The following is a 27,831-nucleotide window of genomic DNA, read 5'->3' on the forward strand; positions in this document are numbered from 1 at the left end:
ACCTTGCTGTGAGCCACAGCAAGACACTGACACACATTCAGCTGTTTGATACTGCAGACTAGTTTTCACAGTGATAAACAGCGCAGTAAAACTTGTCAAAGAGCGCGTTCACTTCGGTGTCACGGCGCTTCGAACGGGCGCTCCTGACGCACGCAACTGCGCCTCTGACACACTGATGTGTGATTGGTGCAGCAGAGCAACAGCGACTGCAAAGTGACGCGTTGTGGACACTTCCATGTAGAGATGATTGGCTCCGAAAGGACAAACACCGAGACGAGAGGCCACGCGTGAGTTTGCGGTGGTTATCGGGGAAGCTTGTTTTACTCATTAGAATCTATTTCTTAGTGGTGCCACCCACCAACACCGCCCGCATCCAGCCCCACCCCTGCTTCTCTTCTGCCTGACTCCCTCAGGATATTTTTAGAGCCCATGATGTGCCCTGTCAAATCGCGTAACGGAAACAACCCCAGAGAGCCACAGAGGAGAGCTGCTGTGTAATCTAAAGGGGGAAGCCTGCCGCCGCTGAGATGAAAACTGAAATTCATTTGGTGTTTTGCGTGTTGATTGTGCTGTCCGGCACAACGCGGACAAGAGGTAAGCTGCCATTCTCTCTCTCTCTCTTTCTCTATGTGTCTTTGTGTTTGATGCGAACACTTCTGACATCCCGCTGATGTGAGTCGGGCTCGTAATCGAGTCCGCACGCGACTATTTATTGGTGTGATTGAGGCGATGACGGAGATCATGTTGCTGCAGGTTCTTGGTTGCATTTCATCTTCGTTAAACGATGTTTGTTAACTTTCCTTTCCTTTCCTTTTGTTTTGTTTTTTTATTTTTAGAGTTTCCTCTCATCTCTCTTGGCTTACTCGTAATTCGCCATAATGAATCTGTCATGATGCAAAATAGCACCTAAAGTAGATTAAAACTTGAAATTGAAGGGGACGTCAATGTGTTAGTCGATGAAATGTCAAATTAGAATCGTTTACCTCGAGAACACACGCAAAAGCAAATATAAAGCAAAAAGTTTTCACCCTTTCCTTTTTAGGAACCCAAACAAATCAATTCAGTCAACTGTCACCTCAGGTCACCTTAGATTGTAAGGTAAAGACCCTAAAATTATAGAGAGAAAAATCCCAACAGTCAGCTGACCCCAGTGAGCAAGCATTTGGTGACAGTGGGAAGGAAAAACTCCCTTTAAACAGGAAGAGACCTCCAGCAGATCCAGCCTCACTGTTTGGAGGTGAGGGGAAAGAGACAGGACTGATAATGAACTTCAAATTGAAAGTTATATTTTTACACTATTTTGCTATTTTAACACTCACTTGATAAGTAATTAAAATACCTTTATGTTAATCTAAACGTGACAAAGTCATCACTAGTCTGGAAAACGGTCCTAAAGTCAAAGTCTCTTTAACAGGAGTTCTCTTTATCAAATTACAGGTCAAAGCAGTGCTCTGCCCAATGTCTTCACACCGGCCGTCTTCCTGAATCATCCTGGAAGCTCAGCATCTTCTAACCTGACAGAGTATCCTGGGAATGAGTCCCCAGAGCATGCACGTATTCCTGCAGGCAGGGATGAATCCGCGGGTGAAACCACAACCCTCAGCGAGACAGAAGGAACAGTCCGTGCAGAGACTCTGACAGATGCAGCACTTAAAACCCACTTGTTCACAGCAATCCCCGCAGCACTTACATCTCAGCACGCAGACCTCGGTACTCTAACTCCTTCAGGTAATCAGCCTCATATGACTTGTCTTAAAAAGCTGCATCTTTATAATTAGGAACGTGCGATTATGTGATTATATCATAATTCTATAATTGTCCATCTATAATTTTCAAGTCCGGTCTGTTTAGATTGACCAGACTGGAATCTTAAAATAAAACTTCCCACACACTTAAACACTGCCTGTTTGCAAATACAGGCTCTTCTTGGGCACAGTCCCTTTTGCCAGCAATGTTCGTGCAACACACTCCTCGCCTGACCTGACCCCCGCTTGACTGGACTGAGAATAAGAATGTGTGTCGCAACCTTGTTTAAAAGATTCCTTTTATAGATTATATAAATATAACCCACTCAGCTGATGCTGTGTTACCGCTTTGAGAAGCACAGAAATAACAATATGACAGATCCCTCTCACTTGTCCCTTTTTGACCCTTTGTTGTTGCCCCGTCCCTGCAGAATAACGTGCAGGCTGTGTGTGGCTTCTCGCTTTGAAAGCTGAAAATATTCTCACTCGAAAATATTCTCACTATAATCCAATTAGAAAACAAACATTTTTGTGGTTTGTGTATTTTGTTGACACCGCACAGTACTTTGACAGTCTGTCCGTTCTGCTGCAGGAATGTAGTCCGGCTGTCAATCACACAATGTGCACCACATTCTCAGCCCCCACCAAACTGTCAGTGCAGGCACATGCGCATGAGGTGAAATGAAATACACCCACACCGAGAGAAAGTTATTGTTCTACGCATAAACAATCATCAGCCACTTTATTTCGTTACACCTGTTCAACTGCTCATTAAAGCTAATCAGTCAATCACATGGCAGCAGCTCAGTGGATTTAGGCATGCAGACACAGTCAAGTTGACCTGCTTAAGGTGAAAACAAGCATCGAATTTCTTGGCAGACTTTGGGCCTTTAGCACCAGATGAGCCATGTACACCACAGCCTACCTGAGTATTGTTGCTGACTATGTCCATCTCTTTATGTTGTGAAAAAAGGCCTCCACAGACACCTGATCTCAGTCTAGTAGAGCATCTTTGGGATGTGGTAGAACAGGAGATTCACATAATGGTGTGCACGTGACAAATCTGCAGCAACTGTTTGGAATCGCTGGGATATATTTAAATTCTTAAGCAAACAGTAGCTACTTATTTAATGTAGTTCTGTGGCTTTAAGCTGAGACCTCAGAGTCCAAAGCTCTTGGAGAAAAGACTGTGGATTTATCTGATTCAAGAGTACCTCTGTGTGAGCAGTGATGCTTGAAAGCGCAGGCCATTGGGATTCACAGCGTTCTGATATACTGACAAAGGTTTTCTGTAATTTGCACAGATTTTTGTCACGGCGTGAGCCACACATGCTGCACAAACACAATCGCGGCAGCTTTAACGTCAGCAGGGCAGTGCAGCGTTACCTCTGGCTGTTGTGAATGCATTTCATTTCGTTTGAAGAATCTGTACTGTTTTGAATTGATACAGCACTGCGCTCACATCCCCCCTTTCAGCTGCCGCAGAGAGCCTTTCATCCGCGCCGACTGTTCAGAGCACCACCCCTCTGCACCCTGCAGCTACAGAAGGCAAAACCCCTCTGACCAACCATTCCCTCTCTACCTTTTCATCTCAGCCAGCCCCAGCAGTGCACCACACAAGCTCCACAGCACCCACCTTCACCACATGGCCACACTCTGAATCTCTGAACACAGCTACCGCATCTCCAGGTGGAGCCCCTGCTGGGTCGGTGTACAAGGAGGTCCAGTCTGTAAATAAATTTGGCGGTGAAGGTAAGGTGACTGGCAGGTGCTAAGTGTGATGAGGTGTTGCCTTAAGCTTCTCCCATTGAGTTGTTTTGCCTTTACCATGACCTATTTTATTTTCTTCATATCATATCAAATTCTTTATCGTGTAGAGAGGTCCGGTCACCGTTCCAGCTCCCCTCTAGACCCTCTGCTGGCTGGTCTGCTGTCAGTGTTTATTGTCACCACAGCTATCGTCTTTGTCGTCCTCTTCCTCAAGTTCCGCCAGCGCACTAACCACCCGGAGTTCCATCGTCTGCAGGACCTGCCCATGGTAAGATACAGTCTAGTACCTTTGCATTACCATTTTCACCACTTTTTTTTAACAATCTCCATCTTAGAAGTCCCCAAACTTTATGAAAGTCAAATACCAAATAACTGCATCTTTTATTAAGCACCCTTCACTGTCAAGATGAACTTGGGTATTAGAATATTAACTGCAAGCAGAGATGACATATTGGAACGTGACTTGGCCGCTAGCTTATTTCTTGATCAGGGGTTACTCTTGAGATGTGGTTTAGCTGATTAAAAATATTCGAGAGCTTAGGTAAGAGAAACTGAAAATTATTTTCATATATTTTATTAGATCCTCACTAGCCACTTCATTATTTACACCTTGCTAGTGGTTGGCTGGACCCCTGTGGCCTTCAGAACTGCTTTTATTCTTTGTTGTCTAGAGTCAACAAAACATTCCTGGAAACATGCCTCAGAGATCTTGGTCCATATTGTCATGACAACTGATAAACCTGCTGCTTTATCAGCTGTGCATCCATGATGTGAATCTCCAGTTTCACCACATCCCAAAGGTGCTTGATTGGACTGACATCTGATGACTGTAAAGGTCATCCGAGTACAGACAACTCATTGCCAAGATACCAGTTTGAAAGGATTTGAGCTTTGTGACATGATGTGTTGTGTGAAGCAGCCATCAGAAGATGAATATGCTCTGATCATAAAGGGATAGATATGGTCAACAACAGTATTCAGATAGTCTGTGACATTGTGCCAAGAAAACACCCCCAACACCATAACGCCACCAGCAGCAGCCTGAAACATTGATATAACGCACAATGGATCCCTCGTGTTGTTTTCGACCATTTCTGACCCTACCATCCAAAATGTTGCAGCAGATATAGATTTATCAGGCCAGGCAACATGTCTCCACATTTTCTATTGTCCAACTTTGGTAAACCTGTATGAATTGTAGCCTCAGTTTCCATGTCTTAACCCACAGGGTACTCTTCTGCACACCTGGGTTGTAACAAGTGGTTTATTATAGTTTTTATTAGAGTTATTACAGTTAATGTTGCCCTTCTGTATGACTCAAGCAGCCTGGGCAGTCTCCTCTGACATCAACAAGATATCACACAATGAACTGCCACTAACTGGATTTCTTTTCCTTTTTGGACCATTCTCTGTGAACTATAGAGATGCGTGTGTGGGAAAATTTCAGTAAATAAGCCGTTTCTGAAGGTCAGCCCACCCCATCTGGTGCCAACAATCATGCCACAGTCACAGTTTCTTAAATCACAGGTGTCGAACTCCAGACCTCAAGGGCCGGTGTGCTGCAGGTTTTAGATGTGTCCTTGATCAAACACAGCTGATTAAAATGGCTAAATGACCTCCCCAACATGTCCTGAAGTTCTCCAGAGGCCTGGTAATGAACTAATCATTTGATTCAGGTGTGTTGACCCAGGGTGAGATCTAAAACCTGCAGGACACCGGCCCTTGAGGCCTGGAGTTCGACACCCCTGCCCTAAATGCACCGAGTCTCTGCACTGTGATTAGGTCATTAGACATTTCTCCAACAGGAGGTATACCTAATGAAGTGGCAAGTGAGCGCATATTTTGAATTATGCTCTGTGGAGTACTGATAATGTTTTTTAAAATCACCTTATTTAGGATGATTTGATGGAGGACACGCCACTGTCCAGGTACACCTACTGACAGAAGATCCTGTTCTGTCAGTCACTTCCATCACTCAGAGGACCGAAGCAAATCTAACACCAAAGGAAGACCAGTTTGGATGTGAGCAAAACCTCTCTTTGGCACTGAGAACCTACTGTTAGCGATTAAGAAAAAGTTAAAACACATTTAACCAAGGACTGTTAATGTTTTAAGCGGGAAGTTTCTTCCACATTCCTTTTAAAGTTTTGGAGACATTCAGTGTGCTGAGAACTCCCCACCCCGATGGAAATTAAGATGACTCTGCGCCCCTGACTGACTCCTGCACAGCACTTTAATATGACACAAACGGTTACACTGCCCTCTAGGGGTGATCTGAGGTAATGTGGATCAAGGTCGCATGAAGTCCTCCGTAATTGTAAGAATAGCCAGTAAGGCAGAATGAAGGCTCATGGGAAAGCTGCTCAAAACAATCACAATCCCTTGGGTGACCAAATGTTAGTGAAGTGCATTTTCAAATCCAATTGCCCAATCTGCATCATGTGAAGCTAAGGTCTTGCAGAAAGTTGACAAAAAATTAAACAGATTTTACAATTGAAAAGCCACATCTTTGGAGATGTGGACACAGACACGCCAGGTCTCCAACAGTGGAAACCACTTTATTTTTCCAAATTGTAATTTAGCCTGAATTACAAATGCAGATTACTTACTGTTGCAGCTGTTAAACATGCAGTTATGTTCACAAAGTCATGGAAATCTTGAATATAGTGATTGCTTTTCTTTAAATGTTTTGTCTGCCAGTGTTTACTGAGGAGATACCCTGCTAAGCCAAATACTTAGATATCTGTAAATTGTAAAACTCACTTAGTAAAATTGTTGTTCGCACACAGTGGAGGTTTGAGAGCAGCATTGGAATCATTTTAAGGGTCCTCCATCTGGACTGGTTGGAATGCACTGCAAATACAGTGGAACGAAGCTCTTATGTTTTAACTTGGTTACTTTACTGCCTGCAGTGATGTATGATGAAATGCAAGAATGACTTTCCTGTTTAATGAAAATAAATATATCGAATCTATGTGGGGTGTGGCAAACGCAATAATAGGTGGGTAAGCTCTCAGGCATTATGCAGAGTCACTGTGTGAACGACAGTTTCTATTGTCAACTATGATTCGCTTAAGACTTCAGCAGCGTTGGTTCCTGCCTGTCCAGACAAGGTAGGTGCACTTTGAACATTACTCCAGAAAGAGCCACTCCCTCCACACACAGGCCATTGTTAACCACATTCAGGCAAAGAAATTAAACAGCTGATATGAGAAGGTGTCAGTTTTATGACAAACAGGAGAATAGAAGTTATGGAGGATTTTAATTACAAAAGCAGGACAGTTGAATAACCATCTTTAGTCACTCAGTGTACAAAGTTCCTTTTCAGCACAATAAACAAGGAATTTCTTCATCATTACTTTTTATTCATTAATAAATGCACGACTGTAGATGATATTAAGAGTTTAGACCCAATTCATAGATTGCTGTTAACATTATAAGAAACTGATAACTCATGTATGTTACAAGAGTGCTAGTCTGCATTATTCTAAATCAGGCCATACAGTTCTTGAAGAACTAGTCAGATCAGCTAACACACCTGACTTAACCACTTAAAGATGAGCACAGTGCAAGTGTATGAGTTACACCATAGCGATGATGACTGAATTGGCCCAGGCGTAAATTTTCATTACATATTGGATCAAACACCAAAACGGCTCATACGTGAGCTCCCCCTCCAGCCCAGCAGAGAGCCTCCGAAGTTCAGTGTGGCCAGCATCATCCCAAGTAAAGCCAGATTTCCAAAAGCTCCCCTCATTCTTTTTTTAGGATCTAATTAAGATGAGAGACAGACATACATTCTGACCATGTTTTATGATATAAGAAGAATAGAAATCGATGTGAACTGCTGAACGGTTTCTTACCTCCTGTAGAGTAACCGTGTGCATAAACCTCTCTGCTGATAATCCACACGACTCCAAGTCCACTGACCAGACGCTGCAACAGCCACACAAACAATCAGATGCAACAGGACTTGACAGAACGGCTACCCATTGCATGCAACAAGTTGTGAACATTTTTAGCCAAAACGTTGTGACAAAGTTGACAAAAATAATTTGTATGATTATGGTGCAGATACAACGAAAATAAACTTACAGGTGAATGAAAACCGCCAACAGCCAGGCAGAAGAGGAAGGCAGGGTAGGATTCCAGGCTGGTGAGGAGGTCACAAGAGCGACGTTAACATCAACCTGCTTCTTTGTTGTCGATGAAAGAACATGACATAATGCTGCTGACATGGATTACATTACCTTACTATACTTACGTGTTTTGGTGTGCCCGCTGGATGCAGTTGAAAATGTTCCCAGTTTCTGGGTCGTTGCTGTACATCTGAGGATACTGCAAGGCGTGACAAGTTCATTCGTACAGGACAGCACCTTTCAACAGGTAGCCTCCACTGTGCTCCATATTTGAATACTCACGTGCACATTGTACTTCTTCCTGGCTTTGCCAACTTTAATGGCCAGATGTGTAACCATGACCATACTAGCCATGCCAGTCAGCACCACATATCCATAGTCTTTGGAAAGCACAACCATCCTGACAGACCTGGAAAATGAATTAGAAATATATTGTGGCTCATATCGAAAGTACTCATTACACTTTTATTTTGGTAAGAAAGGCAACGCAAGCGTTTCCTCCCCCGGCTAACACATAAAACAAAGTGTCCATTTTCGGACCCTCTAACAACACAATTACCTCGAACACCTGAGGAGAAAATTAGCCGTGCAGCTACCGGCGCAGATAAAGGACGTCTCACAAACGAAAGGTCAAACGAGAAACACCAGCAGCACCATGACTCGTCAGGGCTGCTTTGAAAGCGCACGAATTACAATAAACATGAACACACTCACCTTGACGACGCAACCAAAGTTCACAGATACAACCCTGGAAAACACCGACCACCGTGAAGTTTCCGTCTGAATATATCTGCATGCGTGCGGCTTACGTAACATTCACGGGGGGGCGTGGCTAACAGCCCACTACTGGGATATCTACGTTTCAGTTTTATAGCTAATGCGTGTTAAAGGTTAGCTGTAAGACTCGTAAGGATAGACCGAAGCCTTTTTTTTTTAAATAAGCACATCATTGCGGAAGTAAAGACTCCTCACGCCACACAGGCTTCACATTGACCACAACCCTGTAGGCAAATACTAACACCGACTCATTATATACGTGCGCGTATATGTGCTAAATGTCAGCGATCCAAGTTATCTTATCATAGCACTGCTCCACATTTCCTGATTAGTTCCGCCTATCTTACATGCAAACCTGCTCCCCAACAGGACTGACCAGCGTGAATGGACTGTGCTACCAGTAACTTGCAGTTAACTTCACCTCCGGTGTTACTAAAGTTGTACGTTTTTGTATTTGTTTTTTATTTTTTGAAGTAGGGGAGTTCATGATTTTTTAAGTGGGCGGTGCAAGGAGGAACAAAGGACAACACAGGGGGAGGAGGTGCCGGAAATGAGGATGTGTAACCAGAAGTTAAAATGGATTGCTGTGATTTGCAAAGCGTCAAAAACAATAGTTTGGGGCTTTTTAAATAAGTAACAACAGAATCTTTCTACTTAAGTAAAAGGATCCCTGAAGTATTGAAAGTGAATGTACTCCAACTGACCTTTGATGATTGGATGATGGTTATTAATTTACTGATTGTGTACACAAGCTGGAATTTTTATTTTTTTTATTATTATTATTATTATTTTGTTAGCCATTGTTTTTCTTTTTTCACTTTTCTTTTTATTGTTATTGTCCGCAAGCCAAAAATATTTGGGGTACAGCATAAAGTCGAGCCTAACTGCCCAGAAGCACGGATTTCTTAAAGGACATAATCTTAGAAAAGAAAAAAGCCCATTTGAAATAAAAAAAAAACAAAACATAATTTGATAGCATGAGGGTAGTCTGCTCCTCTTGAAAATCAGAGTTTACGCTACCCGGACACGATTTATGTGGCAACGTTTACTGCAGAGTTAATCCCTTTCTGACTTGGCGTGCCAGACAAAAGTGGGAACCCAGTGTCATTAACGATGGCCCCATTCTTTTGAAGTGACTTATATTAGCCATGTCAGTGAGCCAGCTCACAACAACTGGTGCAGAGCGCAGATTTTCTTGGCTGGAGTGCAGCCACATTATCGTGCCCTGTGATGAGGGGAACAGGGATCTGACATGCCAGGGTTTCTTGTATCAAATATCAGGTCAAGTTGAGGTATGCGCACCACTGTTAGAGGTGTCATTGGTTCAGTGACATTTAATAGTTTATATAGCACCTTTACACAAAAAAGTCAAAGGTCAAAGGCCTCTGTGAATAAGTAACATTTCAACTGCTTTTTGAAAATTTTCAAAGACAGAGTGTTTTAGAGGAGAGCACATTCCAGAGAGTGGGGGGCTGCAGCACCGAAGGCTCTGTCCTTTAAAAGCCCCCGGCCTGGTGAGGGGGATGGCAAGTAAGCCTTTAACTGGGGAATGCAGTGTGGGGTGTAGGGAAGGGAGGATAAGACTGAACAAGTACAGGAGAGAAAGAGCATGTGGTGGTTTGTAGGTTAGGTGGGGGTGATGTAAGGCCAGGACTTGTTGCAGGTAAGAACTGTGAGTTCTGAGCTTGTGCAGAGCTAACGGGATATCACTGCAATAATCCAGGCAGGAGGTGATGAAGGCATGGATGAGGGTTTCAGCTGAGGACTCTGAGAGATGAGGTAAGACTCTAGAGGTGTTCTTTAGGTCGTAGAAAGAACTTCTAGAGATGGATCTGATATATGATGAGAATTAGAGCCTGGGCTCCAGGATGGCACCCAGATTGAGAACCCCAGAAAATTAATGACCTTTACCCATGTTAAGGTGAAGGTCAGCCCCTTTCAGGAGTCGTGACTTGACACAAGAGTTCAGTTGTATTGTTTTTCAATATGATAAAGCTGGATTACATCCAGATTTAGATGGCATCCAGGGACTTAATGAGAGACAGAGAAGTGAACTGACTAGAGGGTTTGGTGCTGAGATACAGCTGTGTATCATCAGGATGGCAGTGGAAGCTCAGCCCATGGTGGCAGATAGTCTGACCACGAGGGGCACGCAAACTGTGAAAAGAAAAGGTCCCAGCTCAGAGCCTGGTATTTGGGAAGGACCTGAATTTGTAAAATCCTTGTAGATACTGATGTGAGGATGTGTTGCCAGTTTAACAGTGATTGGATGCTTTCGTGAATATATTTCTTTTTTTTTTATTACTTTGTGTGACTTGTAATACAGGAACACTCAAAGCAGCATAACCTTCACACCAGCTGTTATAACGGAAGAAATTTGTATGTCTGCAGATTAAATAGGATAAATAGGGGGATTCTTCTTACAACACTAGATTTAAAGGATTACAAAAACACCTTTCGGCTGCAGCTCTTTCTTCCAGTGTTTTGCATTTTTCTGCCATGCCATTCTAGACGGTTAAATATAATGATGAATATTTTAGGGAAAACAGAGAGTAAGACAGATGCGCCTGTGCATGACTGTACCTGCTGGAGATTCCAAGAAAACAAATAGCAGAGGTTAGACGTTGTCAGGAATAATGCAAAGCCTGTATTTTGAAGTCTGCTTGCCAATCAAACAAGAACTGGTCCTGCTATGCGCTTTCAAAATAATGGTTCCTCAAAGTATATATGAGATGATTAGATTTTAAAAAATTTTTTTTAAAAATTCTCAATGTTCTTAATGTTTTAAAAGTATCTTCTTCTACCCTTTCTGTAAATATCACATCTAGATATTTAAGCCTCCAGATTTTATGTTTTTATGCCTGCAGCATTCCCTCATATTTCTCATTTGTCATTTTATGCACATTCCCCAACATCTATATTTGGAAATTTGGGGATTTTGTCAAAAAATCAGCTTTGGCTTTGCACAATGCTGGACTGAACTTGCTGAGTTATGGCTTATGTTTGGTTTATACAGTTTTGCTTCCTGTATGATCATAAAAAGAGAGCAGATAAATTTAGACATCTATTTAAAAAAATCCTTGTGCAATAGCTTAAAACTATATAAAAATAGTTACACAAAGACCATTACATGGTTGCTGTTTCTGTGTAACATTACCAAGTTTTCGTCACTAGATGTCCCCATAAAGTCACTAAATATCCTTGACGCAAAACAGCTGTGTGGATTAAGTTCAGTCCACATGGATCGAAAGCGTGAAAAAAGCATTAGGTTATACACAGGCCCACTGTTCTGACACACCATCGCAGGGTAAAAGGCTTCCGCCTGGTTTTGTTGACGTGCGCGAGCGGTCAGCGTTCAGCAGGTTGCTGGCTGTCGACTCGGGGTAGCGCCTTTCACGGACTGTCAGCGGCACATCTGTCCTCCTCCTCCTCCTCCATCACGCCGAGTCTGATTCAGCACTTCAACACCTACACAGAGAACCAAGAATAGAGACAGGGCTCACACTGAGACTGGAAAGAGGAGGAAAAACAACTGCAGCCTGAGACCACCTAGTACCATCTCATCTCAGCCCATCATCTGCTGGCTGTATACATCAGGGAAAGTTTCAAGTGGGTGGGCTGGCTGCCTCTGTGACAGTCAGTCACATACAGAGAAAACCCACGAGATGCACATCCAGGTACACCTGATCCTACTCCTGAGACAGGCTGATGAAAAGTGTGCACGCTATCATCCCCACAAACAGATCTTTACATACACATTCTTACATCCACGCAGCTTTTACCCACAGACCCTCCAGTAGTGTTTGAAGATGTAATCACAGCGCCCGTGCTGGCAGCTAAAGCATCACAGGTCACCTTACACTAGGTGTCAACTGTGCGCGGGCTTTAATATTTAATGTCAGCCTTACATTACCTCCACTGCCCAGACCCTTCCACTCCCCACGCTCCATCTCACTCCCGAGCGTGAGATCACTCCGCAGCCCCCCCCCCCTCCCTTTCAGTGCGCCCCCTTTATTTGGATTCAGTTTCGGAAAGCGAGAGGATGGCAAACATGTAACGGAACAACTGACTGCAAGCAGCAGCGAAGCATCAAAGGACGTCGGCTTTTTTACGACGTGCGAACAGCTGTCAGCAGAATACACTCAATAAATTCATGAAATTCGAAACAGCACCAAGGCAGCCGACCGTCAAGTCCAGCACAGCGGATGCGCGTCGGATCCAGAACCAACAGACAGGATGAACTGAGACATTACGCGCGAGAGGTTGCCACGGGCACGTTTGGGCTTGACCTCGGCGGAGATCGTTTCTTGGGACAAGCGGCTCGCACGGTGATGATGTATCAATGAAGAATGTCACTGCGACCGACTCTGTCCAAACAGGGTTGATGAAGCCCTCGGCGGTGTCATGCGTCTTGCCCCGCAGCCAAGCGCGCAACCCCTGCGGCTTCTAGTTCTGCTCCTCCTCGCGAAAGCGGTCCCCTCATCCCCGGTAATCTCCACTGGCTGCCCGGACAGGTGCGTGTGTGACGACCAACTTGTGGTCCAGTGCGCTGGGCAGCATCTGACCACCTTCCCGGTCAACCTTCCGCTGGCCACGCGGCAGCTCATCATCTCAAACAACCGTATCGCGGAGCTACCGCCTCTCGCGCTCAACTACCTCTCTGACCTGGTGTACCTGGACTGCAGCAACAACTCTCTGACGGAGATCTCAGAGTCCACTTTTGGGAATCTACGCAAGCTGGCCTACTTGGACCTCTCCTTCAACACTCTGACCCGGATCGAGGACAGGACGTTCGGCCCCTTGGCGAGCTTGGTGATGCTGAGGATGACGGACAATCCGGGGCTCTCCGAAATTCACCCGGACGCTTTTGGGGAGAACGCGGCCCTTCAGGTACTCGATGTGAGCCGAAACAACCTGACGGTCTTCAACATCACCTCCCTGATCGCGCTGCCCGCCCTGCGCTCAGTGGGGCTCAGCGGGAACCCGTGGAGCTGCGAATGCGACAACGAGGACCTGTCCTTGTGGGTCCATCTGGAGGGCTTCAAGTTCCAAGGTCTTGTCAGTTATCTACTCTATTTTTTCTATCAACAAAGAACATCACTTACATTTGCTTTGGTGAGAGGCCCCAGAGAGCCAGTCATACACAAACATTGTTACTCCATTTAATTGTTAGATAATTCTCAGTTACATAAACTGGCCTCCCGATGGAGGTTCTTTCAGTAACAGAACAGCATCCACTAATAAGATCAACAAAGTGCCCGCGCAGCACCTTTCATAAATCCAGCTGTGTTGTATGTCGATAAGCAACAACTTATATGAAGAAGCACTTTAGAAGTAAACAGACAAAGGGCTACTTTAATAGCTAAAAAATTATGGTGAATCTAGAGGCTAAGTCATTGTTTATAAGCTGGAATTACTTCTGTTTAATGTGCAGAATTTTTTTGCTATTATTTGAAATCACTGAATTGAAATCCCCACGTCTGCACAGTTTAACCACAAGGCACTGATTCAAAATCAGCTATTGAACCCCTTTTGTCCCATCTTCTGTGGAATATAGTTTGAAGGTCATTTGATTTCGTTTAATTTATCTGGGTCTTAGTCATATGCACATATACATTAGAGCTTCAGGGGCCCTGAAACTTTTGCCTTGTTGGTTGGTAATCGAGATTGGTGTCCTTCTACAAAGTGACAGTCCTTTAACTGTGATATTTTTTGTTTTTTCACACCTTACATAATTAAAATTCTTCGTATAAGACAGAAAAGATGTTCAAACATGATGGCAAAATGGCAGCAAAGCTCTTCCTTTTGACTCCCTCAAGGAAAGAATGACTCTGTGTCTTTCTGAATACATGCAGAGGCTTAACTACTGGATTTCCCTCACACCATGTCACTCCCTGTCATGTCTGCATCTCAATACACACACACACACACACACACACACACACACACACACACACACACACACACACACACACACACACACACACACACACATGCCATGTGGTATCCATGTACACCACAACTCTGCAATGTGCTGTTAGTTTGATGTAACTTCACTCCTCTCTCATCTTTCAGTGGGATGAGACGCAGGTGACAGCAGTGGAGCGTGGCAGCAATCAGACTATCAAATGACAAAGAGGGTGAAAGAAGATCGTAGGCAGGGACCCACTTGATTTGTCTTCTGGTGACTTTACTCATAAATTCTGTTCTGCTCTCTGCAGTGATGAAGGAAACAAGGCGTTTCTTTTTTGTTTTGTTTTTTAAATCTGAGAATGACTAATCAATCTGCTATCAGGCTCCTGCGTTGCAGGCGTGATAAATGGATCATGGCTCCACCATAAAATATTGATCCCCTTTGTTTTGTTGCTGTCAAGCTGATAAATGTGTCCGGTATTCCATCATCGTTCTTACTTTGAGTTATTATGCTCGTGGATAATGGTGTGGATGTGTCACTATGCAAAAGGGCAGCTGCTATTTATAGTGTGATTTACTGAGCAAGAAGCCAGCCATAATTCTAACACCACAGCTATAATACAACTGCCACGCTCACTAAAAAGGCATCCCCTGCTCTTTTCCCTCTCACACACACGCACACATACACACACACTATAGTTCATCATGCTCCCTGTGAAGCTCAGACTGAGTCCAAAAGGAGTCCTGCAAGAGCTGTCCCATTTTCCTGCCTCTCGTTGCCTTTTGTCTAGCTTAATTTGGAGTTGAGTCTCTTCCAGTGACAGCTGCCAGCGAGGGAGAAGGCGGACACATGGATACAAACATTCTCTACATCTACACGCAGCCTTTGGTAAACACTATAGAAACTCACACATACACACCCTCACAGGCGCAGATTTTACACACTGACTGATTTGTGCACTGAGACGTTTAAACACAGACAAAGCATACTTGTGTAGCGGGGGGGTGGGAAGGGGGTTTCTGGGGGGGGGGGGGGGGGGGGGGCGTAGAAAAACATTTTAGAGACGGTTGTTTTTCAGCTGCAAGCTCCGGCTCCCAAGCCTTGTTATCGCTTGCCTGGGTCTCACCTGGCTCATGCAACATGGCTCGCCTTGTCTCCTCGGTTTAGGAAATGCATCGAGACCAAGCGAGAGACAGGGAGAGAGGGAGCGAAAGAAATAAAGCCTCAGGAAGGAACCAACAGATTCTCCTCTGTCTCGCCTTCCTGGCTAGATTAGCACTCTCTCAGCTGTTATATAAGGAAAGCGTCTAGAAATAGAGCAGTGTGGATGGGGGAAGGAGAGAGGGAAAGCCCTGTCCTTTGATGTCAGTCCCTGTAGGGGTATAGGGGGTGAAGCCATAAGGGTTTCCTTCCTAGCTGTCAGGCCTCCCCTCACACACACACCTGCATATGCAAACACACACACGCGGACATGTGCATCCACAACCATTTGCAGATTCAGATTGGAAACTTAAATCTCATGCAGACACATGCATGTACAGTGCATTAAGTGGGAATGCACACTGTACGTATTTGTGTCTGCATGGAGGGCTGTCGGAATTTGAGCAGCATATTGTGTGAACAGTGAGCAGCAGCAGAAGCTTCTGAGAGGATCAGAGCAGACTTTGAATTTTCCCTGCTATTAAGCTTAGAGGAGCAGAGCCTCCTCGTGTTCTTCAGCTGCATGCTCATTTTTTAATCTTTGAGACACATAAGAGCTTCTCTGAGCATAAAAGCAGAGATTTCAGCGCACAGTGAATAATATATTAGGGGAAGCATACATTTCAGTGAGATGGAATTGTCGAGTAGTTTGATTGAAAGCGACGGTATGATCCCTGTCACCCTCTGTCAAATCACACCTCCCACCAACCTGAGCCTGTTTTTATATGTGTTGCCAGTGAGCAAGCGGAATAGGTTTAAACAGCTAAAAGTAATTGAGTGTGAACATTTGAAAACAATTAGGTAAAATATTAACTAAACAGTTGATATAAAAATGAAAGAAAAGCGATTAACAAATAGGTGAATTAGTCTAAAAGACTGAATGTGCAGGTTAAATGCAGAAAGAAGTAAACAAATTCAGCTGAACTATAACAATAAGCAAGTAAAAATGCTGTTGACTTGGAGTTGACTTGGAGCAATTAAGGGTGCAACAATAACGGCTAAACACCTGCATTTAATGGCCTTGTTGATTCATGTGAGGTCATCAGTGAATATGGACGTGGCCGATCTTCATTAATCACAAACACATAAAGAACTGAAAGAAAGCCCAATATTTCAAAATCGTATGTGTCTCTTAAAGTAGTTTTATAAAAAGCCAATACTTGGAAAAGGAAGTGTAGATGATTTAAATTCTAGGGTTTTTTTTTCATGTCAAGACATAATAAAAATGATTTGGTCCTTAGCAGGTATTAAAATTTGGGAAACATAACCTCAGATTAGGATGTGACATATTACACAATGTCATTATTTGTTTAACAAAAATTAAGCTAAAATGCAGAATGCAGCTAGGTGCCGATAATGAAATGCACTTAATTGCAATGCACTGATCATCAGTTCTTAAAGAAGCGATTGCTGCTGCAGCCAGCAGTCTGGGAAGGTTTGTGCAGCCATGTCTAAACCATTCGAAGTCCGTCATTCTACAGCGGGAAAAATTACTCACAAGTGAAAAACATTCAAGACAGTTGTTCCCAGGAGTGGAAGTCGCAGCATATTTACCTGAAGTTCAAACTGTGCAATGTTTACAGAACCTGTAAAAAAAACAGGAGCTAGATCTCGGACTCTGAAGGCCTCAACTAGCATGTTCAATGTTAAAGTTCATGACAGTACAATTTGACAAACAGTTTGGAAAGGTTGCCAGGAGAAAGTTTATTATCTCTACAAAGAACATGTCAGGACAGCTTAGGTTAAAAAGCTGCATCCGAACAAACTACAAGACTTCTGCAACAATGGCGATATCTGGCGATAATTCACAGTGCCACATTTGGACCAAAACAGCACATCAGCACAAAAGCTGTAAAGCCCGGTGGTGGAGGGGTGATGACCAGGGCAACCTTCAGTCACTGCATCGACCATGAACTCGTCTGTATACCAAAATATTGCAAAGTTAAATGTGATGGTCATGGATTGGCTCAGACAAACTTTACTTATGTCTAATATTCCTGTATAAGTGTAAACATACCATAAATGTAAGCTGTACTTATTTCCTACTTTTCTATTAAAACAGAAATAAATGAGGGACTTTTTCACAGTACTGTATATAAAATGTTTTGACGGTCATTATTATTATTATTATTGTTTATTGTCATCTAAAATTGTCAGCTGAAATAACACAGAATACAGTAAAATGTTCATAAAGTCAAAGCTTACCTTGCTGAAAGACCAATGATCTCTGCTACAATGATCTGAATTTGCACACAATGACCACCTAATGGATCTTCACCCAAACTGTGCTTAAGGTCAAGGGCAAGATCACATTCATCATTCTCAGTCTATTTGAATTCTTATCAATTTGTCCAATACAGCAAACTATTGGCAGCTGGGTGACCAACTACATACGACATAAAGCTACAAAATTATAGGGTAATACATGAGTAAACGTTTTCATTGTCATTTTTCATAGTAAAAAAAAAGATTTATGAATGTTTTGTTATTTATCAGCGGTTTGTGCGACGAGATCACTCTGTTCAATATTAATGAGATGTTTATGTAAGTGTTGTGCAGTAAGTTTACAGTTATTCTCTGATGGTCATGTCTCGGTTTTCCCTGTTTGTTAGGGTTGTGTGAATGTTACAATTCCATGGCATGCATCTCACAGCAAAAAGAGTCAGGGTATTTTAAGCATGCTGGTATGAAAATGGGGCTACAGGAAACTGTTCCCTGTGCAGAAACTTCCAAGTCTTTTCATCTCTCCCAGTGGGAATTTCTCCTAGCACAAAAGCTCTGAAAAAACAGAAGCCAATTAAAAACAGTGGCCGCGTGGAGATGCCACACTCTGCTGTGTTGCACTTTTTTGCTCACAATAACAAAAGACTCAACCAGCTTTCAGGATTGTTATCTTAAAAAAAAGGCCTCTCTGGTGAGCTGCTGCAGGGCTCAACACCTATAATGTGGTGTGTTTAATTTTCATTCAGAGGGCTTTAAAATTATAGTTCATGCAGTTTTCCGAAAGCGAATGAACTCAATATTTTGTTAGAATATGTGGATTTCAGCAAGGTCTCAGTACTGTAGTGAAGTCATATCCAGTCCCTGATGATGAGAACCCTTATTATCTGTGGTTTCAAGCAGACACAAAGGCTCAAGTCACTCACTAATCCTGTGCAGGGAAAAGGAATTTGAATATTTCATCCATGATTTTTTCTTTTTTGTTAACATAATGCTGCATCAACAGCAGACTGTGAAGCGCAGGAAGCTCTTAAAGCTTTTGTAGTTTTCTGAAAGAAACAGCAACATTATTATGATGCAATTTGATGCCTTTTGGTTATTTATTTATTTAGAAGTATGAATGTGAATGAGTTTTGGATATCCTCGTCTCAGGATGCTGCCATTTACAAATGTTGAGGAAAACAAGTACAAACATGCTTGAATTATTCAAAAGGCTGCTCTCTTTAATGCCATATGTATGATATCGTACTTTGCATTATGTTACAACTCTCACAGCAAAGGATCTCATAGATCATATGCTAATTAGATGCAAAGGTTTTACACACATCTGCTGTACATAAGTAAAAGTACTGGATGAAGAACGTGTGAGAGAGAAAGAGCTCTGTGACAGACTGGCGACCTGTCCTGGGGGGAACCCGCCTCTCACCCTGTGACAGCTGGGATAAGGTCCAGCCTCCCTGCGACTCTGATAAAGATAATTGGAAGAGATCGGAGGGATGAATGATATAGTACAGTGGAGGGGATAACAGGAGTTATATGTGTCCTGTCACATTTTCTACTATTTTGTACGTTTTTGCTTTTATTATTTGGTGAAGTTTTTTTTTCTGAACTTGTACGATCTGTTAGAAAGTTGAACCACTGATTTATTGATCATTTTTACCTGTTTTTTTTTTTGTTTGTTTATTTGTTGATGGTTCAAGCTATTACGATAAAAGTTGTGAGGTGTTTGTTTACAGTCAGCGAGGATAAGTCGCCTGGAAGTAAAACAGAAGGAGACCGTGTGATGCTGAGGCTGAGGAGCTTGAACAGCTCTGCTGTAATTAGTCTTATAGAGAAATCTTGATTTTAAAGCAGCTTTAACCCTCTGACACCAAGTGTCTCATATTTAATACATGTGTTTTCCAGACATCTATGTCATCAGTGTGGTTTGTTTAAGATGAACTGTGAGCAATAAATTGCACAAAAAATGCCAGATGTATCAAAAGCGATACAAATTGAAACTTATATTATACTATTATACTTTTTAAAATTTGTTAGAAGGTGTAATAAATTATCCAGTTTAAAACAAACAAACAAAAAAAATTAATGGTTCAGGCTTTAGAGAGTTAACCACCTTATGATGTATTAATAAAAAGTTAAATTAATAATCATTAAGAAAACAATATTTTTATAGAAAAAGATCTGATGAACTTTCACTTGCCTTGTGTCTTAAAAATGTCACTTAACAGTAACAACATCGCTCGAGCGGTGCCACTCTAGGACAGCTGTGAACTGTCTGTGGTGCGTTTCTTTGATATTATGAAAGAAAGAAGAAAAAAAAGGATTGAGTTCTAACAATAGAAAAATGCTGATATGTTACTTTGTCCCATGATTAATCCTCACCGTTCCTCCTTGGTGTACTTTTGTGTGACAGATGAGGGCCAGACGGTGTGCGGTTCACCTGCTGATACTCAGGGCCGTCGACTGGGGGAGGTGGGCATCCAGCTACGGACGTTATGTCATCAAACACTCGGCTCCTGGGACTACCTTTTCTTTGTTGTCATCGGCTTTGTCATCTTCGCTGCTGGCACCGTGTCGGCCTGGGTGATGGGTGTCATCATGGTGCTCTATGAGCGCTACATCAAGAAGAAAGACGAGCAGCTCGAGATGGACGACGAGGAAGAAAGCATTGAGACAGGCCGTGCTGCGAGCACCAGGAGTGGCCATGACAATGGGAATTTAAAAACTTCACATACTGTTTAAAACAAAAATCCCACCCCTCTCGCCATGGATTCCCACAGTGCCTCCTTTCAACTTCCACGACTGTCTGAGAAGTCTCATGAAACTGGGTCCGTTTATCAGGCTCGGATCTGTTAATGAATGGAACAAGGAATGTGTTTCTATCATTTTTAGTGGGCTTCCAGGTGTTGTTACACACACTGTAGTCGCCATAGTGGAGGTCTCCAGTCCTTGGGTAATACATAGACTATGTATGCAAATATATGACCACATATTTTGTTACTTTATGTGCAAAGTTAGCATTAAAAAAACTCAAAAACAACATATCTCAGAAAAACTCTGAATATGTTTTCACAGAGATATTTCTGACTGATCTTCACATCAGTTTAAAATCAGCTTTTCGAAATTTTAAAGTTTAAAAGTAAAAAAAAAAGTCAAGACAAGGCAAAGATAGAATCTTAAGCTAAAAGTAACAGGTTACCTGTGAACTGCGACCTGCACTATAGTAACACCAGTTGAAATAAAGACGGAAAACGTGGCTTACAGTTTGTGCTTTGCTGATGATATTGTTAACACTGAGTAGGAAAAGTGTGTTTTTGTGACTGTAGTTGTAGTTTTTTTTCTCCAGATCAGTTTGTCTTTTTTATTGGTACATTTTTCACTGAATATTCCTCTAAGATGCTTTATTATGGTTATTTTATGGATGTACTGAGGAAAGCTGGATACCAGAACTAAAGATGTTGACGGCTTGCTTGACAGAAACAGAGCTCTAACTGGATTTGTAGCTCAGTGAAGGAGCACAAAAGTATTTTCCTCCAAAAAAGACCTTCACCTACTGTCTACAGCTATTGGCCCATAGCTGTTTCACTGCACTGATATCATAAAAATAAAACTCATTGATAACGTTTATAGGAAAAAATATGTTTTGGGCACAGAAGATCTTGACCACTGTGAAAAATGAACAACACAGACTTTTTTTTTTATTAAAAGACAGACATTTGCTGATGTTGAAACCAGATGTGACAAGAAAGTGGTGGATCTGAGTGAGAAATGGAGGGACACTGCACACTCATACAGTAATGATTTATCAACCATAAGCCATCTCTAAAGGGGATCATGGTTTACAAACTAAACATCATGCTATATTCAGTAAGAATTGAAACTAGCATCTGAGACCATATAGCTATTATTTTTAAAAAACAAAAACAAACTCTTAATGAAGTCAAAGACAGCGGGAGTTGAAGGGCGGTTTTTGCCATAAATTATTAAACTGCTGAACTCCTGTTTGGAAACCGTGTAGTCGCCCCCTGCTGGCCAGGAGAAAGAATCAGGTTTAAGGCACTTTCACATTAGCTTCACCTTTTAGGAACAGAAGCTACATCCATCTTTGAGCAGCAATGCTGAATACATTCAGAGGTTTAAACTTATAAGGAAATTATAGCAAAATAATCCCACTTAAGACATTTAAGAGCTAAACAAATGTGTGTGGATAAGTTTAGACATCTAAGTCGGACAATTATATCTAAGCCATAGTCAAAATATCCATGCATCCATGCATCCATCCCCCCAGCTGTCATAGGGTGAGAGGTTGGACTGGCACAGAGAGACAGACAATGGCTCACATTCGCACCTACAGCTAGATTAGTTCTAAATCTATGAGGTAAAACCAACCATCAAAGAAAAAATGTTGCTGTTTGCGTTCCATTGTCTTAATACCAAGCTAGGCTAACCATGTACTGGCTTTATATTTAGTGGATGGATACAAATATGCCTCTCACTCAAAGAAAAAAGAATTAATCTTGTGTTACCATCATTTTTTACATGTCTGGTTTACAGCATTCGCTAAAAAATCCAATAGAAGGAAACTAGAAATGTTTGCCAAATCTTCTGTAGTAACTATAGACCCAGTTCAAATATACAAAACATTTTCCTAGTATTATAAAATGCACAAACACTATTTGGTTAAACCATACAGCCATCTTATATAGAATTGTTTTGTTTACACTGACAGTTTTCTCAAGGACCTCCATGATGGCACTAACCAATGCAATACAATTGTGACACAGCTCGAGCTCCTCTGTGTAACATTATAAATGTCTTGTTGTTGCTCCACCCACAGGTATGACAGGAAGGAGAGGAGGAACTCCTTTTAAGGAGTGCATTTATCCCCGTGTATGTGACAGAGTGTACGATGTAGCTTTATGTGTGACTCTGCACAGTGAGAGTGTCAGTCCGTGCACTGCTGGGGCATGATTTTGTACTGTAATCCATCTTTCCCTTAATCATTAGCCCAGAAACAAACTGCTGTGGCCATATTTGTGTTAAGGTTCTACAGTTGTTGTGAAGTGGAGAGAGCCCACAAATGCCAGCTGCTGAGATCTGTTTTGGCAGTGGGCCCTGCTGGATGGCGAGCAAACAGGACAATGTGATAAGTGATTTCTACTCTGTTGGGTTGGAGTGCAGTGTCCTATCTACTTCTGCATGCACTGTTAATGCACCAAAAAGCCTTACAAGGTGTGTATACGTTCATTAAAGAATGAAATAGGATTTCCTGTAACATACGAAAACATCCTATTTGTGATCATTTCAAAATGCTTAAAAAAAACAATTCTTTGTATTTTTTTGGTGACTGAGTTACTGTGCAAAGACAAACATTATTTATGCCCAAAATAGCAAACATGAACACTTGCTGTGCTTCAGGTTTCCATGTCACAAACCTTCCATGCTTTTAATACGTATCTGGAATTGCTCTCCATTGACCCTGACTTTAGTATCAACTTGCTTCAACCGAGACATCAGTCTGCCTTTTGTATGTGTACTGTTCCTGTCTCAGAATTATTCATTTGATTAAAGAAAAAAAAAGCTATGACAGACATGCGAAGGATTAGATCAGATACTTTTTTCCTGTGTTTGAAGTCAAATGTTTAGATGTATCCAAGTATAACATATCGCAGAATTGAAAGCAAAGCAGAAAAGAAATACTTTACTGAAGACATTTTGAGACACACACACATTAAATCAAATTAACGAGAGCCAAAATATATTTAGCTATACAATACTTTGTTTCCATGGCTTTGGGTTTAATTTGCTATTCTGATAATGTCAAGGTCGACTGAATGTGGCAGGATTTGTGTGCCGAAACATGTGAAGGTTTTTTGAACTGCAACTGCACAAACTGATGCCTTTCTGTAATGTGATCTACATCTAATAGTGAGAAATCTTTCTTCACACATTTACTGGAACTTCCAGTCACATATTCTTGTGAATTGTCCAAAAAGAAAAAAAAAGGTAGGGTTTTATATTTTATGTGATGAAATGAATGCACAATAATAGCATATTATAAACACAGTATTTATGGATGTGTCAGAGGTGGTGTCACAGGTATTTTATTTTTGGTCACCACAGGCCTTTCACGCGGCAAACACATGGCAGCGTTTGATGTACAAAGGTTTTCTTGTTGCATCCTTAAGAGCTATTAAAAGAAGAAAGCAAATATAAACCACAAACATAAGACAGTCAGAAAATAATTCAAATTTTTTGTTGCTTGTTTTCTCTTGAGAGAGAGAGAGAGATGATTGGAATTAATGCTGACTCATAACAGTATATATAATTATGCATGTACCGATGTTTTGATTGGTACATGCATAATTATATATACTGTTACTTCAGCAGTATGCTGAGATGCCTTCAGTCCTGTGCTCCTGATTGCTTCTATGGCTTTGGGTGGAATATTTGCATGGGTTCTGTCAGTAATGCATTGCTTAATGTGCAGGTCTATTCAGGTCTCCATACTAAACTCTCATGTATACACATACATACATAAACTCGATCATTTTGACTGTGAGCCTGTGTTAGTTTCTGCTGCAGCTTACTGATTAGGCCATGCGATGCCACAGGCAAGGGTGAGGGTGCAGACTGGAAATAGGATAGCTGATTGCCCCAATTCATGTCAGCACAGTGACACACATGAAATGACAAGGAAAACCCACGTCTCCCTCTCTGTTCGTTTACACAAGGTGAAGGTTTGCAAAGCTTGGTTTTGAGTAATAACAGCTTCCTGTTGCATAGCACGTGAATGAGCTGAATTTCAATATTTAAGTGGATGAAGTAAAATGGAACATTTTGCACTTGTTACACCCCCGTGCTTCACGGTCAACCCATACTTAGGCACACGTATGCTTAAACACACAGAGACAGAAGCCTTGGTTCTGCCTCTAATTTCCCCTTGGGGTAGAAAGACTCTTATTAACACTGATTCTGACAGCGAGTACAATAGTATTGTTTCGCATCACAAACAAAATTGATATAATTTGCTTTCTTTCTGATGGTTTCTCTTGTCTATCTGATGAAAAGCCAGCAGGTTATTAACATAGCATAAAAATAGGGGAAGACAACTAGCTTAGCTCTTGGAAGGAAACTAAGCTGGCATAACACAAAGGTAAAAATTTAAGTGGGTTTAAAAAGTGCTAGATGAGTTGATTAGTTAACTTTGAAGACCAGCAGTTTTTTAGTGTATGATGGTTACACACCAACTACAACTGCAGCTACATAGCACCAGAACAGGTGTTCAAAGGGCAGAGTGGTAATGCAAGAGAAGCGATTCTTTCTATTCACAGAACCATAAAAGGATTTAAAAGCTGCCATTTTTTATTTTATATAGGACTGCAGTGCTCCTTTAAACAAAAACGTAACATTCATTTGGCAGGTTGGGTTAGGGTCGCTGTTTCCTTCTGGTTCCACGTTAATCTAAGTTCAGCAGCAACTGGCTACAGCATCACATTAACATACAAACCTGAGGGGCAACAATCATTTGATCTGACCATTGGCAAGTTAGCAAGTAGTAAGAGCACATTTCCCAAGATGTTGAACTGTGGCTTTGAAATAATAGCAGTACTTAAGGCAGCTGTGGTGCTTGCGAATGGATGTTTGTTTTCATTTTCATATCCCATCATTCAAAAGCCAAGCTGAGGCAGTGGTCAGGATGTGCTCCAGGACAGAGATGCGCCCAACTGGATATGGTCACATTACAGCTGTGACTGCGAGCCAGTTCAGTAAATAGACAAGGAAATGCACACAGCTACTGGACGCAGAAGCTCCTGCAGCCCTGCTTCCTGCTCATATTTTTGCACCATTGTGTGCACCCACTGAGCTGGAGGCAAACGGGCCAATGTAAAAATGCCTGCAGATGGGAGATGTGACATGAAGTAAGACTGGCTCTAACCGACCGTAATAGCCCTCTGACACATCTACTTACAAACATGCTCACTTACACACAGTCATGCACACACACACATCAAATTGGAAAATAATCCTTTAGTCATGGAATAGTGGAATGACTTAAACTGAACTTGGAGATGAGGGGGATATTTCCACGGAAGGGTGGAAATCTGGTGTCAGTGTTACAGCTGTTATGTGAGAATTTCATCATTAATCAGACCCAAATTAATGTTAGCTGAGACAAATCTGCGATACATGCTGTACGCCTGTAAAGAAAATACTTTAACGTATACTGAAATGCATTTCTTTTGCATGCATTTGTGAACACACGAAGGCTAAGGAGGGTTCTTGTTTTATACTCCGAGTTACTTTCTGACCACAGAAGGATCAGGATCTGCAAACACTGGTTTTCCACCAGTTTTGCTTCCCTCATTTCCTCCATTGTGATCTCAGTACATTCTCAAAGCAAATTATTTGTGTCGTGGGATTTGTTGCAAAATAACATTACTGTTTGATTTGATTTCTGTCACATGCAGTATATAGTATATATTTTATTGCAGTATATATTCTATTGGACTCAATATTGACAACTTCTACTTATCCCTTCCTTGGAAAGAGGCTATTGATTGATTGCCTTCACTTGGCAAAGAGGAGGATGGTCCTGCTGCTGTTACACACTGTATTTCCACACAGGCTCAGGGGCCTGCCAACTCTGTATCCTTCCCCAGCAATAAAAGGTCATTGGAGAGGAGATGGTGTGTCCTTTTGTGCGTCACAGTTCTGCCTGGAGATGTGTTTTTTTCTTCTTTTTTTTGTTTCGCCTTCTTAGACGTCTCCTCTCCTCCTCTTCTTTTCTTGAAACGTGTTTTCTTCCGCTCTTGCTCTGTGGGTATGTAGAAGGCTAGCCGGTGTCTAATTAGCTTCCAAGTCAAAAACCTGTAAAGCCAATAGGCACATATGCACTGCAGAGACCGTCGCACACAAGTTAATAGGCACACAGACATTCGCAGCTGGAGATGTGTTGCATTTTACATTAGTGTATTCTGGGCACCCAGGCCAGTGCACAGTTGTTTTAATCCAACGGAGCTGGCTGCACAAGTGAGATAACGAGATGCTTACTCACACTAAGCTCCAACTCAAAAGCAGCACAATGGTATTTCAGACTGAGACAGGCACTTTGCAAACTGGTCTGTGGTATTTTTTGCACATACAACTGGCATGAAAGGGACTTTAATTTTCATTTGACTGGCTCTGTTCCTCTTATCTCTTAAATGTCACTTTATCCCTCCCTTGCTGTATTTGTCTCTTAAATATTTTGGCCATATGGCCAGAAATATCTGCACCTGCCATTTTCCCTATTGACGTGCCTATTTCTAGCTTTTTGCCAATCTCCACCCTTCTCTCTTTCTCTGAACAGAATACTTTCTTGCTGTCTGATAAATACCAACAATGAGTTAAGCTTAGCTTAATACAAAAAAGCTTCATATCTAATTCATATGCTGTACATTAACTGCTTCTAGCACTGATAGACTTGCAAATTTTTGCTTTAATACTTCAATTTTTGGAGCAAATGAAATAATGTAGTGACCTTCAGGATTGCTTGCACTGTATGTGTGTGCATTTTCACATCAAAAAACACCTCTTGGACATCTTTGCACAATACAGCTGCATTCAGCTTTTATGCTCCTTATATCTGGAACAAACTCCCAGAAAGCCTCAGATCAGCTGAAACACTCAGTTTATTTAAATCCAGGTTGAAGACTCACCTATTCTCAGCTGCATTTGAATAAAGCACCAAATCCACACTTTTAAGCTTAAATTTCAAAACTTACATTTAACTACTGATTTTATCTATTGTTCTGATTTTATCTGTTTTGATTTTATATACTGTTTTGTTTGTTTGTTAATTAGTTTGTTTGTTTGCTTGTTTTAATCAATTTGAAATCATGCTTTTTATTTGTTTTTGTTTCTAATGTCTCTGTAAAGCACTTTGAATCACCTTGTTGTTGAATTGTGCTATACAAATAAACTTGCCTTGCCTTGCCTTGCCTTACACTCAAGGATAGGAGTCCAGGCACATTATGAGGCTGGAGGTGAAAGCAACTGAGAGACACAGGGAAGGAGTTTCAGG

At 41.8% G+C, this 27,831-nt stretch overlaps 3 protein-coding genes across 8 annotated transcripts; 2 read left to right on the plus strand and 1 right to left on the minus strand.

Moving 5' to 3' along the window:
• Nucleotides 1-154: 154 nt before the first annotated feature.
• LOC113009947 (uncharacterized) lies at nt 155-7,288 on the plus strand. Of its 2 annotated transcripts, XM_080292762.1 has the most exons (6): nt 155-287; nt 414-594; nt 1,438-1,728; nt 3,222-3,497; nt 3,623-3,783; nt 5,412-7,288. In XM_080292762.1, exons 2-6 carry the CDS (start codon nt 528-530, stop codon nt 5,454-5,456), a joined length of 840 nt encoding a protein of 279 aa, XP_080148888.1. In that variant the 5' UTR covers nt 155-287; nt 414-527; the 3' UTR covers nt 5,457-7,288. The 2 variants fall into 2 exon arrangements, with proteins under 2 accessions (XP_080148888.1, XP_026004435.1); XM_026148650.2 differs by having other exon boundaries at nt 272-594.
• On the minus strand, nt 6,759-8,949 carry mgst3a (microsomal glutathione S-transferase 3a). 4 transcript variants are annotated; one of them, XM_080292765.1, is made up of 6 exons: nt 8,808-8,949; nt 7,937-8,063; nt 7,780-7,853; nt 7,611-7,668; nt 7,379-7,451; nt 6,759-7,286 (listed from the first exon to the last, which is right to left on the minus strand). In XM_080292765.1, the coding sequence occupies exons 2-6, from the start codon at nt 8,051-8,053 to the stop codon at nt 7,156-7,158; spliced, it is 453 nt and encodes a 150-aa protein (XP_080148891.1). In that variant the 5' UTR covers nt 8,054-8,063; nt 8,808-8,949; the 3' UTR covers nt 6,759-7,155. The 4 variants fall into 4 exon arrangements, with proteins under 4 accessions (XP_080148891.1, XP_026004437.1, XP_080148892.1 ...); XM_026148652.2 differs by having other exon boundaries at nt 8,369-8,949; XM_080292766.1 differs by having other exon boundaries at nt 8,779-8,925.
• A 1,049-nt stretch (nt 8,950-9,998) lies between these two features.
• On the plus strand, nt 9,999-27,743 carry LOC113009946 (leucine-rich repeat-containing protein 52-like). Of its 2 annotated transcripts, none has more exons than XR_013903230.1 (2): nt 9,999-10,210; nt 20,179-20,312. XR_013903230.1 is itself a non-coding variant. In XM_026148649.2 (2 exons), exons 1-2 carry the CDS (start codon nt 12,836-12,838, stop codon nt 20,505-20,507), a joined length of 978 nt encoding a protein of 325 aa, XP_026004434.1. In that variant the 5' UTR covers nt 12,442-12,835; the 3' UTR covers nt 20,508-27,743. The 2 variants fall into 2 exon arrangements, 1 of the variants encoding a protein (XP_026004434.1); XM_026148649.2 differs by lacking the exon at nt 9,999-10,210 and adding an exon at nt 12,442-13,484 and having other exon boundaries at nt 20,179-27,743.
• Nucleotides 27,744-27,831: the final 88 nt, after the last annotated feature.

This window comes from Astatotilapia calliptera, chromosome 18, assembly GCF_964374335.1.
Source record: "Astatotilapia calliptera chromosome 18, fAstCal68.1, whole genome shotgun sequence".
NCBI classification, from domain to species: Eukaryota; Metazoa; Chordata; class Actinopteri; order Cichliformes; family Cichlidae; genus Astatotilapia; species Astatotilapia calliptera.

Bases quoted from the DNA above. Each gene is read 5' to 3' on its own strand.
- LOC113009946 (XM_026148649.2), top strand. From the start codon at position 12,836: ATGCGTCTTGCCCCGCAGCCAAGCGCGCAACCCCTGCGGCTTCTAGTT. The intron at 13,485-20,178 runs GTCTTGTCAGTT...TTTGTGTGACAG, and splicing joins GGAGGGCTTCAAGTTCCAAG to ATGAGGGCCAGACGGTGTGC.
- LOC113009947 (XM_080292762.1), top strand. From the start codon at position 528: ATGAAAACTGAAATTCATTTGGTGTTTTGCGTGTTGATTGTGCTGTCC. The intron at 1,729-3,221 runs GTAATCAGCCTC...CCCCCCTTTCAG, and splicing joins CGGTACTCTAACTCCTTCAG to CTGCCGCAGAGAGCCTTTCA. The intron at 3,498-3,622 runs GTAAGGTGACTG...TTTATCGTGTAG, and splicing joins AAATAAATTTGGCGGTGAAG to AGAGGTCCGGTCACCGTTCC.
- mgst3a (XM_080292766.1), bottom strand. The intron at 7,854-7,936 runs GTGAGTATTCAA...CACGCCTTGCAG, and splicing joins GGAAGAAGTACAATGTGCAC to TATCCTCAGATGTACAGCAA. The intron at 7,669-7,779 runs GTAAGTATAGTA...CCTCCTCACCAG, and splicing joins CAGCGGGCACACCAAAACAC to CCTGGAATCCTACCCTGCCT.